General features: G+C 46.0%; 1 protein-coding gene across 2 annotated transcripts in view; it reads right to left on the bottom strand.

Moving 5' to 3' along the window:
* Positions 1 to 13720, bottom strand: part of Tiam2 (TIAM Rac1 associated GEF 2) — a 106372-nt gene that overhangs the window by 3711 nt on the left and 88941 nt on the right. For both annotated transcript variants that reach the window (XM_051164103.1, XM_051164102.1), the window contains 9 exons: positions 12289 to 12468; positions 9588 to 9656; positions 8419 to 8544; positions 7566 to 7674; positions 5948 to 6127; positions 4206 to 4324; positions 2503 to 2611; positions 1969 to 2027; positions 671 to 776 (listed from right to left, as the gene is read on the bottom strand). In XM_051164103.1, coding sequence (XP_051020060.1) covers positions 671 to 776; positions 1969 to 2027; positions 2503 to 2611; positions 4206 to 4324; positions 5948 to 6127; positions 7566 to 7674; positions 8419 to 8544; positions 9588 to 9656; positions 12289 to 12468 — 1057 coding nt within the window. The remainder of the gene's footprint in view (positions 1 to 670; positions 777 to 1968; positions 2028 to 2502; positions 2612 to 4205; positions 4325 to 5947; positions 6128 to 7565; positions 7675 to 8418; positions 8545 to 9587; positions 9657 to 12288; positions 12469 to 13720) is intronic.

Here is a 13720-nt window from a genome sequence, read left to right as displayed (position 1 = left end):
GCTTGGGAAAGGGTGTTTTTTCTTTATTTACAGTACTCTTCATATTAAGGAATTCTCTAGTATATCCAAGTTAATCAAATTTAGGTTTATTTAATAAAATGTAGGGTATTGAAGCATATGGAAGAAAGGAAAATGTTGACAGTTGTTGACTGTAAAAGTGAAGAAACAATGCAGAGGCAGAAAAAGGCCATCCAGTGCCAATCTTCCAAAAGATTGTGAAGAAATGTCAAAACAACCTTGTTCTCATTTCCTTTTTCAAGAACATAAAATACCTGCAAAAATGATCCCCAGGCACTCTGGTTTAGAAATGTCCCTAAAGGCCCATGCACTTGAAGATGTGCTGGCTAGCCTGGATGGAGAAGGGTGGAAGCTTTAAGAGTGGGACATGGGGTGTTGGGGAGGGGGAACGTTAGGTTAGAGAGCTCTCTTTGCCCTCACCCTTTCCTGTCTTCCTCTCTGCTTCCTGGTCACCACTAAGTGAGCAGATGTCTGTCATCACATGCCACAGTACCACAGACTGAACCCCATGAGCTCAAATAACTCTTTACTGCCCATCAGAAACCTTATTCCCCCCAAAGCCAGCCAAGTAAAGTCTTTTCTTATTTTACTCATCCAACATGAATGAAAATACAGACAAATGTTTGTCATTGTATTTCCCCCAGGTGTTTACCTGCTGTGTTCCCCAGCCTAACTTGAAGCGCAGATATGGGAATCAACCAGCGGAATTTAAATGGGTCCAAGTCAGCAGAGTTGTGGGCAGGCCGGGAATTCGAGGGCTGCAATATGAGAGACCACCAGGAAGGGGTTAAAGTTGTGTGTACAGTGAGCAGAGGTGTCTTGATCTGTGTGCAGGATCTTGTGGGTATCTAAGATGCATAGAAACCAGGTACACACCCAGTTCTCCGAGACCTCCCAGGCTTGGCACTAGGACTGGGCCAGAGTGAGAGTTCATGGAACACAGGGTTCCTTTCTCCATGAAAACATGGCAGTCATGTAGTCCTGCTGGTGGCTTATGGTGTCCATGGCCAGCTTTGATAGAGTGCTTTGGAGGTTTGTTTGGGTCTTGGCTTTTTGTCTATCTTTTTGAATCAAGGTAAAAGTTATTTTAAAGCCAGAGCCTGACAGAGTTCTGTATGTAGAACCACATATAACTGTTATTTTCAGGAGACAGAAGTTTTCTGTTTTGGCTCCACTTGGGAGCTTTTAAAATAGCTTTTAAAATAGATGGACAGCTATTCCATTGGGCATATGTGCAGAGAACTCCGTAGCCTACCATAGAGATGTTTGCACTCCCGTGTTTATTGCTGCTTTTGTCACTATAGCAGAGAACTGGAATCAAAGTAGTTATTCTTCAAAAGGTGAGTAGGTAATGTGTATGTGGTTACCACTCACCGCTAAAGAAAAGTGTTGTGAAAAATTTACAATAAAATGGATGGATTTAGAATGTAAATATTAAATGAGGTCACTGGATCTCAGAAAAAAATGCATGTTCTTTCATATGCAAAATCTAGCCAGTAATATTTGTATACATGTAAACAAATGTACATTTGGGTACAGTATAACATGAAAGGCTAAATATAGGGGGATGCGGAAGAACTGAACACAGTTAATATAGTAGAACAAGTTAAGAAAGAGAATATAGAGTTAATTGTTTTTCTCGTTCTATTTTGTCACAAGTATTTTGGTATTGATGGTGGATGCGTGTCAGCACTGAGTGTAAAGTTTACAGTGAAGCTCCAAGGCTTCCATTCCTAATGCTGTTTTAACTGTGACTTCAGTGAGCTGTGTGAACTTGGGGTGTGATGTTTTCATTTATTTGCAAGTGTTTTATAATAAGGTTTAATAGAGTAAGACAGATGGCATAGCATCCTGTTGGACAGTGAGGCCATGACTCTTAGCAAGCTTTTCAGTACAATTTAGGAGAGAGCTAGGAAAAGGCAGCTTTAATTAAAAGTCATCTTTTCTTACCAGTTTCTTTTTCAGCTTGCAGTTTTCTTTATAAACCAGTATGACAGCTCTCTTAAAAACTAAAGAGAGTTAAAGAGAAAGAAAGGTATTGTTATTTTCTGCAAACTCTTCCAAGGTTAAACCAGACCTGGATGCTTCCTGAGAACAAAGCTCTTCAAATTCATGGCTCTGAAATGCCACTGCATCAACACTTGCCCTGCCTTATTTGACTTGAACTATGCAGAAGGTCCTGCTTAATAAAGCAGGCCCTGGATTTGTTTCTCCATTGTTTGATTGACAGCTGAGGCCATGGATGACATCCAGGTCTCAGTGAAAACACACTATCTAACTTGCTTTCCCAGTTCTGGGCGAGAAAGAAGAGGTTGAAATGTAGCACACTGTTCAGAGGTTTCCAAACAGGTGCTCCTCTAGCAGGCAGTGTTGGGTACCAGCCACTGCAGCATCTTCCCAACTCCCCCAAACCAGGAGTCTGCAAGGATGGGAGTGTAAGTCAAGCTTTTTGTTACTGTTAACACTTCTGAAAGGAGTACCAACCAAATACTGTGAGCTCAACATCCTTCCTGGCTTTCCCTAGAGACAGGAACGGATTCAGCCAGGAAACTGTAGAGTGCATCAGAAGTTCCCCCATGGACAGCTCTGTTACCTACATTGTAAAGACAAGAAACAAAGATGTAGAAACCCCAGGAGTGGGTTGTTTCATCTTAGACATGGAATTGCATACATATGGCCACTGCTAAAATGTACATACGTACTGTTTTATTTGTGTAGTCCCCGTCAGCTTGGCATGAAGTGGTAGAAGTTCTTGAGCCAAGCAACAAGCTGTACCCCATTAGTAATAGGGATGATTTACACCTCCTGCCTGCTGGACTTGGCCCTCTTTTTAGTTTTTGTTTTGAGACCAGGTCTGTCTAAATTGCCTAGGCTGACCTTGAACTTAACCTGTAACCCAGGCAAGCTTTGATCCTGGAATTCAGACTCAGCCTCCCAAACAGCTGGGATTATACACCTGTTATATAATAGGAGGTGGTGATGTTTAGCTTTAGTGCACACATACATAAGGTGACAGTTGTGGCCATTTCCAGCTAAGGAGTCCATGTTAGTGCTTACTTCAGGTTGCTAAGACTTCTGTTGGAAGAACCCTGCAGTTTGAAGTTGCAGTCCTCCCAGTCCTGATAGCCACTCTGAGCTCGGGAGTTAGATGTAGGCCTCCCTCTCCCCAGCAGGGCCTCGGGCTCTCTGCCTGACTCCATCTGCATAGTGCCTTTAGACATAGATGCCCCTAACCACATTTGATACATGGTCCTTGACACAGCTCCCTGCTAGCTCTCCCCTCCTTGTGCCAGAAGGATAATTAGATAGTGTGTTCCTGTTCATATGATAGGCACATCCTACCAAATGCAATACAAGCATCCTTGTGCCGGGTTTCAACCAATTATAAATGCCTATCCTAGAAGCTCCCCACCTACTCCCCAATGGCTATATAGCCTTTGTGCTCCCTGAGTAAAGTTGAACTAGCTCCTGAAGTGGTTCCTGGAGTGTTTGATCTCCATCATGCTTACGGCCTTCCAGGCCCTGTATTATCTACTGCCTCTTGTCTTCTGCTTCGGCTCCTCCTGCCTTGGTGGACTGGTGGCCATCAGCCCAGCCCACCCCGCCCACCTCCAGGGAAGAGGAGAAGCACAGACTTCTAACAGTAAAATTGACCTAAAAAAAAAAGCAAGCTCTGTCCCTTTTCAGTTCCTGCCACTTTCTACTTCTTATATGTGCTTTAAAAGCTCAGTGTTCTAAGTTTAGCAATCAGACAAAAATGAAAACTACACAAAATGTCCGTGATCACTGGGACTGTCCGAGTAAGCAGATAGTCACTCATGTCTGATGTCAAGACAGAAAGGTGACTGAAAAGGAACGTGCCCTCTATTTTATCCATATGCTGGGCTCCTTCCTCCCTGCAGTCTCCCAGCCCAGCCTTCCCTCTAGTCTCTGGAACCATGACTTCACCTCATAGGAAAGAAAGGATGTGGAGAGAAAGCAGCTCAGTAGTGCTTCTGTTGCCTCTGTACATTGCTAACCTGACACTGTTACAGTTTAGACTAGCTTCATACATTGCCACTACATTTCTATATATATATAAACTTTCTTGTTTCCTACAAGAAAGTTTAACCCAGTAGCTACTCTGGCAGTTACCCTAAGTTCATCTGCCCAGGCATGAAGCTGCTGAGTCCAAAGCCCCCACAGACCTCCTTCTCTGTGCCACTCTGCTCCGCCACGAGCTGGTCAAACACTGTCCCGTAGTCCTCATAGATCTTCTGCATGTCATTGATGTGGCTGGCTACTTTCTCCATGGCCTTTAGTGCTTCTGAAAAACACAAAAGTATGCTTGCTCATTCTAATTCCCATCAAATGCCAGCAGTTGAGTCCAGCTCTCCACTAATAGTAGCTTGGTTGAGATACAGCTCATAACAGCCCATTTAATCTGGGCTTTACAATCAAGGGCAGACTGTCTTCTATGGCACTGGGAAAAGTGCCATTAATAAAGCTAACCTTAGCCCTGCCACAATCCTAATAGTGTTTTATGTGTCCCATAGAACAAACACAATAACTGCAACTAATATCACAGATATAAAATAGGTACATCCCTTGCGCTGGGGGGGGGGGGGGGGGGAGCTGCTCTTGAACTACATGGAGATTAGGAACCCAGCAGAGTTGAGTTAGTTGGAGGTCAGGAGGTGGAGCTCAGTGCTAGCACAGGCCTCTTACCCACAGGCCCAGGGTTTGGTTCCCCAGTTAAAGGGAAAAGTACAAAAAAACCAAACCCCTACAGTGTCTATAAATGGCAAATACCCAACTGCAAGCTCAGTTGTTTGCATTTAAACTTGCTATTTGTTTATAACTTGGCCAAGGGCATATGAGGGACAATTGATTTTGCCAAAATCTCAGTACACTTTATACTTTGTTCTCCATATTCAGTATTGGTAGTTCAGTTCAATCATGGGGATTGTGTGCTCGAGGAAGGGTTTCCAGGTGTCATTGTAATGCAAATTAACTATATCTGAATGCTAATCACAATTTATATCATTTACCTGTACAATTTAACTTTCATGTAAAGAAAAATTTTGGCTTCATTGGTTATGATGCCAAAGTATATATACATTGGAAAAACAAGTATGATTTACACTCAGTGCAACTTACCTTTATTAATCAACCTGCTTCTGTCTGGGAATTTTGTTGCTGCTCTACTAGACCTGCTAGCTTGAACACATAGAAAATAAATCACTTTCTGGGCCTAAGGGACACTCATACGGAAGGCCTGGGTGCTACTGTCAAACTCTCCCTCAGGCCAGTCTTTGCAGAGGCCACCCTAAAGACACCAGCCACTGGTAAGTGTCTTCTGCCTCTAGGTCCCTGTTGTTGGGACTGAGCACTGCTCAGAGAGCTCCACAAGGTGGCACCCCATCCAGCAAACATGAGCATTAGCTCCAGCACAGCCAAGGCCACAGAAAGTATAGAAGAGATCTAATCAGGGCTCTTATAATGCTGTCTGCTAGCCAGATGGCCTGTCATCTTCTACCTCAACTCACAAGACCTAAACTACACTGTTTTAAGTTGAATCTTCCCTTTTGATCAATGTATTATGAACAATCTCACCGTGAGACTCCCCGTTAGCCAGGCACAGTGACGGACACCTTCAGTCCCCAAGCTCAGGAGGAAGAGGGAGGCATGCATGTCTCTGGGTTTCAGCCTGGTCTACAGGCTAGCCAGAGCTACACAATGAGATCCTGCCTCTAATGAATTAATTTTTAAAATCTCCTAAGTACACTGAATGCCCCAAAGGGTGGCTCTGTTGAGCTGATTTCATATATGGAAGCCGCGTAACTAAGGTGAGCAGTCACAGTACTGGGAATTCACAGGGGAGGGCTATGGACACCTAGCTGGTACTCTCAGCTAGATGCTGAATATGGCGGCATCCATCCAGCCTCACCTGTCAGGTGGTAGTGTTCTTCACTCTCATGGTCAGTCAGTGACACAAGCTCCTTGAGGAGCAGAGGGTACTTGAGGACTCTCTGCACAGGCTTGATGAGGTAAGACTCCAGCGTGGAGGAATGCTGTTTGGTGGGGTTGCGGGCATCCAGAAAAGCCTTGAAGGCCTTATCGGTTTTAGCTGCAACCAATGAATAAAAGATCCTTAGGAGAGTGTGGTGGGATGAACTAAACTGAGTTTTAGATAATTTCCACAGTCCTGATGCCATTCAGTAATGAAACCCCAGTGCATCAGTGGGTCAAGTACCCACTTACCAGCAAGTGTCTCTGGCACACCACTAACAGCCTGAAAGAGAAGGTAGCTTACTGGGATTGCAGAGGGTACAGTCCACACTCTAGAGAGGAATATGAAGTCACAGAGCAGCCTGTACACCCATGACAGATTGTCCTAGGTGCCTAAAGATGGGCTTCAAACGTTTAGATCCCCACAGAAAAGCATTGACTCCACTGCCCTGGCACTGGCTATGCTTACTCTATTCACTTATGAGAAGTAGCGCCACTCTGCTTTTGAAGCCGTGCTGCCTTTATCACACAGCTCCAAGCCAACTACACCCGTAACACCAGAGTTGCAGTGCTTCCTACCAGATGTGGCATGAGGACCCTTTAGCAGCAGGAACTGCCACTACCCAGTGTCGTTATAACACGTGCATGATGGGCTGCACTGTTTGTCACTGACAGACCAGCCATTTAGGGCCCAACTAGCTTGAGTGAAAGAATGCCCTAATTTAGGTTATATTTCAAGGGCAAAAGCTATAGCACTTAGGAGGTGGCATTGCCGGCCAGACCATGTAGGTGTCCAAGATGATCCCTCATCTTTATGGCAAAGGGCAAGTTGGCCTCAGTGTTCTCCTGAGGCTCATCCATTAAAAGGTATTGGTGAAAAGAAGTGCAAATGCCCTCAGTCCTTCATTGAAAGTGGCCAGAGAAGATGGATTCTGGCTCTTTGACTAGCTCACAGTCATTTGAAGCATTATAAGAAACATTTGTTTTGTTTTGTTTTGTTTTTATTTGAAATTTCTGGGATACTGTGAAGTTCCGCATGTAAATGAAATAGGTTAAGCTGCTTCAGTGGAAATGTTAAGCCCAAGATTGTAGGAGAAACCTCCCCACACCCTCCATGGAAAAAAGAGAGAGGGTAGCCACATAACCTCCATGACAGTAGGAGAATGTGCAGCCTCTGGGAGGCAGGTTTTCCCAGTTCCCCAGGAAACTACCTTAAATATGCGCCTCCTTGCTGGTTTAATGATGGGGCTTTACTTTGTGGTAGCTCCACAGGCCTAAGAAGGTTAACAGATACGGAGGGGGAAAGAAATGGCGTGCATTCTCTCCAGCCATTGAAGGCTTGTGGCTGTAATGTGTTTACAGAAAACAACAGCAAAGTGACATGTGGCAAGGCTTGGAACCCACCTGCCCCACCCCCCCTTTAGCTTGTATCACTCTTAATATCAAGAGATGAGGACAACCCATTAAAGTTATGTTTAATCCTCTACTTGCTGGATACAGACCTGCCCCCTTATTAACAGTTACGAAAAGAACTATAAGGGTAATAAACAACTCACCTCGCTCTAGAACCTTCTGTACTTTAATGTGGTTGGCACAGAAGCCACTGTACAGTTTAAAGTGATCCGCATAGTAGAGGAAAGAGCCTCCAAGAGAAAACAGCAACTTCTAGAAGGGAAGAGGAGAGAAGGTCAGTCAGACATGTCTTCCATGTGCTCTGGCTTCAGCAAATACTGAGCTTCTGACAACTGTTGGTGCTGTGCCCCTCAGCCTGTAGATGGAGAACAATCTAGGCACCGCCCTAGCAGACCTTTAGACTGATAGACAGCAGAGCTTCCTGGCAGCAGATGAACTATACCTGATGGATGGGATACAAGTGGTCTAGGGCAGTGGTTCTCAACCTCATATTTCCAATGGTCTTAGGCAACCCCTGTGAGAGGGGTGGAGCCAACAAGTTGAGAACCACTGGTCTAAGGGGTCGGGGCAGAGGGTCTCTCAGAGCTGCCTACCCCATGAACTGTGCCTATGTATGCTTCTAGCCCCCTTTCCACTTACTGCCTTTCCCCCCTCACCCCTGGAGGAACTTCCTGTTAGCCATGGTCCTTACAATTACACAAGGGACAATGCTCCCTGATGGCCATCTGGAACCTGCAGCAGGGAGCCCACTGTTTTTGTTTCAAAGGAAGGTTCTAGAGTAGTGCCTTCCATGAAAGTGAGTGGCGAGTAGATGCGCTCAGCAGTCAGGTGACCAAAGTGCTGACCATTGTAACAGCCACTCCAGGGGCAAAGCCGCCTTTCCCTACCCACAGAAAAAGCAGTAGTGCGGTGAAACACTAAATTCACCTGCACATGGAGAGAACCTTACACCCTACCCACCTATATTTGCTTTACATCCAAATTCAAAATACTTACTCGAAACTGTGAGGGGGTTTCCAGGACATTGAAGTCTGAGGAAGCGGAGATTCCATCCTCTAGAGTCTCCAGGAACACCTTCTGAAACTCCAGCATCTCTGGCAAGCTCCCAAAAAGTGATTCCATCTACATGAAGGCAGGGGTATGACAAGGTGTGGCCAGGACAACCCAGACTTCCTGGCTCTCCTTCAGCTCCAGCACAGGAAGTGTGCCTGAGAGGCAGGCATAAGCAGAGCCTTTACAGAGCATAGCCACAGGGGTGTAACTATACCTAAAGACACAGGTCCATCTCCCTGCAACCAACAGTTCTAAGCTAACTTTTTAAGTGGATTTGGAGTTAAAAAAAAAAAAAAATCAGGTAAAATGAAAATCATTAGAAAAGAGCTAGTTCTTGTGATTTAATAGTAACAATTCATATGCTGAAAAGTAACTTTTGGCCATACCTCCTGGGGAAAAAAAAAAATCAGCCTTCTGCCTTTGTAAATGTGCTACTGTGCTTTCTAGAACAGAGGCCACACATAAGACTTCCTGAAGGCCCTTTAGCTTCAGTGTTCATTAGAAATCTATAGCTGTGCTCTAGGACGGTTGTGTCCAGTCTACAATCCATGGGCTATGCAGATAGCTATGGATACAGCCCAAACAAAATTCACAAACTTAAGGAAAACATGGTTTCTTTGCATCAGGCATGGAGGCACACACCTTTAACCCTAGCAGAGGCTGGCACATCTCTGTGAATTCAAGGGCAGCCTGGTCTACATAGTGATTCCTGGCTATCCAGGATACAACATAGTGAGACCCTGTCTCAAAAAAAAAAAAAAAAAAAGGAAAGAAAGAAAGAGGCTTTTGGTTTGGTTTGGTTTGGTTTGATTTGGTTTGGCTTTTCAAGACAGAGTTTCTCTTGTAGTTGTCCTGGAATCACTTTATAGACCAGGCTAGCCTCAAACTCACAGAGATCCACCTGCCTTTACTTCTTGAGTGCTGTGATTAAAGGTGTGCACTGCCGCACCCAACACACAGTTTTTGCTTTTTTTTTAAACTGTAGTTCTTGGGTATAAACTATGAAGGTAAGAGTTTCATTATTTTATAATGTTAAAAGGAGAACACACTTGGTCTAGGACATCTGCTATAAGGCTGAAAGACACTGCAGAAGAAAAGTGTTCACTATTTACCTCATCTTGGGTAAGAAAGGTCTCATTCTGAAGTGGCTCCAGGTATAGTTCAAAGAGGCAGCTCAGATCCTGAAAGCCAAGAGAAGAGTCTCTTTAACACTGAAATCTCCAAAATAGCCCATTGATTCCAGGAACTCTGGCAGCAGCTCCAGAGGCCCTCATGAGGAATGGTGACATACGTCTTGCTGAAATTCCTGGCCTTCAAAGTGGTTATCACTACTTATACAAAGGTTAATGCTGCCGTTAACTTCTTGCTGACAGAACAGGCTCTGTCTTTCCTGCCACAGAAGCCACCATTTCTCCAAAGGGGAAGGGAGGGGCTGCTGGGTACTGCTGCATTTGTGGTCAGACACCAGGGACCTGGCTTTCTCGTCTGTGCCAGGAAGCATGGTGGCAGCCTCTGTGTGGAGTTGTGAGGGACAGGACCTCAGGCTGAAACCAGCAGAGGTTCCAACTCGTGTGTTCAAGTGCAAGACCACCAGCATCGAGCAGCAGGATGTTTACAATCTAAGCCACACTTGAGCCTCTACGGAGAACACGACAGTGGGAAAATTTACATAGCCTGTTAAAGTTTATGTTTAAGAACTTGAAGTCAGGAACGACATAATTTAGTGGCAGAAGAGACTTCACTGGGTTTTGTTTATTCTGAACAATCTGAAGTCAGACATCTAGAACTCCCCAACTTTGCAAGGGAGAGGTCTTAGAAACCGGAGAGCTGTGTGAAGCCCAGAGTGCTAGTGACAGCAGTGAGAGCAAGCCCAGCAACACAGCACTGGGGTTTCTCACAGCAGAAAACTCCCTGCCTTCGTTCCCTCCCTTGCCACGGTCCACAGCAACCTGGGATGTAAGGAGGGAAGGTAGCTGTGAGTTATTGGACCAAATCTCAGGGACACACAGATGTGGAAAACTTCAAGGAGCATGCAGATTTGGAGTTAAGAGACAAGCATAACAATGAAGAAAATTCAGTATTAAGTGTCAGCCACAGAAAGAAATGGAGAAAGGGTAGAGGCGCATGTGAGTTGTAAGTCTGCGCTAAGGACTGGTTACTTTGTCAGACACAGTCACTCCTGTCCAGGCTAATGCCACTTGCTCAGAGCACTTACTGCACAGCAAGAGTGGGTCACGCTGAGCTGGGGGTGGCAAAGAGCCTCCATGCCTGGAGCCCTATGAAAACAAATGGCAGGGTTCTTGCAGGAAAGGAAGCGTTCGTCCTTCCTTGCCTACCTGATCACACATCCTCCTCAGTAGCCTAACAGTAGCACTGAAATGGCCCTCCTGGCACAACATAATCCAAAAGGAAGATGGAGAACAGCGGGGACAAGAGGGAATCACTTCTACACTCGACTCCGCCCTGAGCTCAGTGGGTTCTACAATGTAGCTCAAGTGTCAGGTGCCCAGGAGCCTCAGCGCCATTCACAGCGCCCAGAGCTACTTGAACAAAGGTCGTGCATGGGTAGGATGGGTCACATAGGGACCTCGGGGCTCCCTGGAAGTCACACTGTCTCTCTTCCACTGGATACAGGGTGAGACATAACAGAAGTGAAATTAAAATCTCTCTCTAGCACTGGAGCTAGCTGTGGAGATTTCTGAGATAATCCTGAGGAAACAGCAGAGACATACTTAAAGGAGAAGCTTGCATCTGCCTTTGTTGTTGATGGTTGTTTTTTCAGACAAAGGCTGGCCCCAAACTATGTAGCTGAGGAGAACAGATCCTGATCTTCCTTCCTCTGTTTCCAGAGTGCTGGGATTACAGGCATGCACCATCACGGTCAGCTTGGCGGTATCAAACCCAGGGCTTTGTGCATGCTAGGCAAGCACTGTACCAACTGAGCCACCTTCCCCGCACCTTGGGGCTGTTTGGTAGCGAACACATGTGTGTGCCAATGTGTAACTCTTGGACTTAACAGATGTAAGAATTTCTGGAAGGCCAGTGACAAGCACAGGGACCATTAAGGAAGTCGAAGAGGACCTCCCAAAGGCCATGTGGCACAATAAGGCAGACCAGGACTGGATCCCCAGCTTTTGTCCTGTGCCATGCCCTTCCAGAAACTGACAAATGAAGCAAGCTTAAAACAGCCCCCAAGGCATCAGCAAATGCTTAAAGGAAAGAATACTGTCTCCCCAGTCACCTGTGTCAATAAAATGTTTTTCAAAGCACTAACTAGGGGCTGGCTGATCAGATAAATAAATGAATTAGGTGAGTACCTAAGACCATGGTAGCTATGCCTTTATCATGGTATGCGAACAACCCATGTGAAGGTTGAAATACCTGTGCCTAGTGCATGGGTTTCCATTCTGCACAGAGACTTCCATAGGCAGGGCTGACCACCTGGATTCTGGGGGCCTATATTCAGGGCCTTTAGGGTGCCAATTGTTCCTAGATCCTCATAACCCAAAGTGCTCTCTACCCTTCTTGCTAAAGCAGTGTAGACTCTGTCCCCACGGATCGCAAATAATGAACTACACCTGTTTCCATAGTGAAAGCTACCTTGGCAACAAAACAAGCCAAGAACCAATTTTTTGGAGTCCTTTCAGTTCCCTTGTCATCTCAACCCACTCTCCCTTCCCTGTATCAGTTCACCCCAAGGAGCGCATGTCTGCATCCTGAGTGGCAGATGCCCCAGGAAGAGGTGATCTGAGGCCTCCGCCAGTGTGACCTCGCCATCAACAAAGGGGTGTGGATGCTCAGCACTTCTCTTACCTTCACATAAGACTTCTCCGTGTCTACGAGCTCCTGGATGACTTTTCGAAGGCGGTCTGCATCTGAGAGGTGACGAGCCAGAGGCCTGGGCGGTGGGTCATGACTCTCCACCGGTGCCTCCATGCTGTTGGCGTGGGTACCGGTGAAACCTCTGCAGAGCTCGGCGATCTGTTCAGCACTCTGAGGGATGACAAAGGGGAAATCATACTCGGGGCACTGCCTGTCAGCACTGGGTGTACCTCTCACCTGGAACACCATGTGTTTCCATCTGCACCCAGCACACTACCAGGAGTCTCACAGACTTGGACCAAGGGCCAAGGGCTTCACCTCAGACTACTGTCACTATTACCCAAGAGTCCTGTAAGGAAGATGACATCTATAATGTTCTCTGTTGGCACACAGCACTCCCCACTCTCACAACAACTATGAAAGCTTCTTTAGCACCAAAACCAAAGAATTGGGAATGAAGCTAAAGTTGAGGCTGCTCTAAAAATCCAAACATAGAGCTGTTGGAACAGAGCATACAGGAGGCAGACTCATTGAACCTGTCATGTCCTCAACAGTTGGCCAAGCCAGCCCTCCATCTCCCAGTGTTCTGGGAGACTCAGACATGGTGAGGCACCATGCAATTTCAGAATGGCTTAGCCCCAGTCTCCGCCTGAGGTTCCGCCCTCAAGTCTAACTATTTAGCCTGAGCCATGTAGCAGTTCTAAACGAAAGCGCTCAAGCTGGCTCTGCATATACTAGGATGGGAGAGAAGGTGAGACACGAATTGCACGCCTCGGAAAAATTAGCCTGTTCTGGCCCACCTTCCTTTTCTGCTCCACCTACTCTGATGCCCAACATAGGTCTTCATTTGGTGGGAAAACAGAAATAAAGCAAAACCTCAGCAATGATCCTCTGCCTGGCCTTGCCAGCGGGTTCAGTGAGTACTGGCTAATCCTGCTCAGCCCCAAACGAAGTAGAGGGTAGTTGCTGCCCAAGTGAAAAAGACTTGCCAAGGTTAGAAACATCAAAACACAGACTGAGACAGCCTGGCAACCAGCAAGAACGTAAGTAGAACAAATGGAAAATGCAGACACACGCAGATGGAAAGACCACCCTGGAATAGAAAAGCATGGAAAATCAGCTAAGAGGTAAATTGTAATGTAGTCCTAAGCAGTACGTGACCTGAGGGAGAACCACAGAATATGCATAATGATGCAGTAGAGGAACACGGACCCAGCGACATACAGAGCCTAATATCACAGTAGAAACATGGACCCCATGACACACAGAGGACACAGTACGAACATGGACCCAGTGACATACAGAGCCTAATGACACAGTAGGAACATGGACCCCATGACATACAGAGGATACAGTAGCAACATGGACCCAGCGACCTACAGAGCCTAACTCAAGGGCCGAATGATGGTCAGGCTCTAACCTA

The sequence above is a fragment of the Acomys russatus genome, chromosome 21, assembly GCF_903995435.1.
Source record: "Acomys russatus chromosome 21, mAcoRus1.1, whole genome shotgun sequence".
In the NCBI taxonomy this organism is placed as follows: domain Eukaryota; kingdom Metazoa; phylum Chordata; class Mammalia; order Rodentia; family Muridae; genus Acomys; species Acomys russatus.
This window is presented reverse-complemented; position numbering and strand designations above follow the sequence as displayed.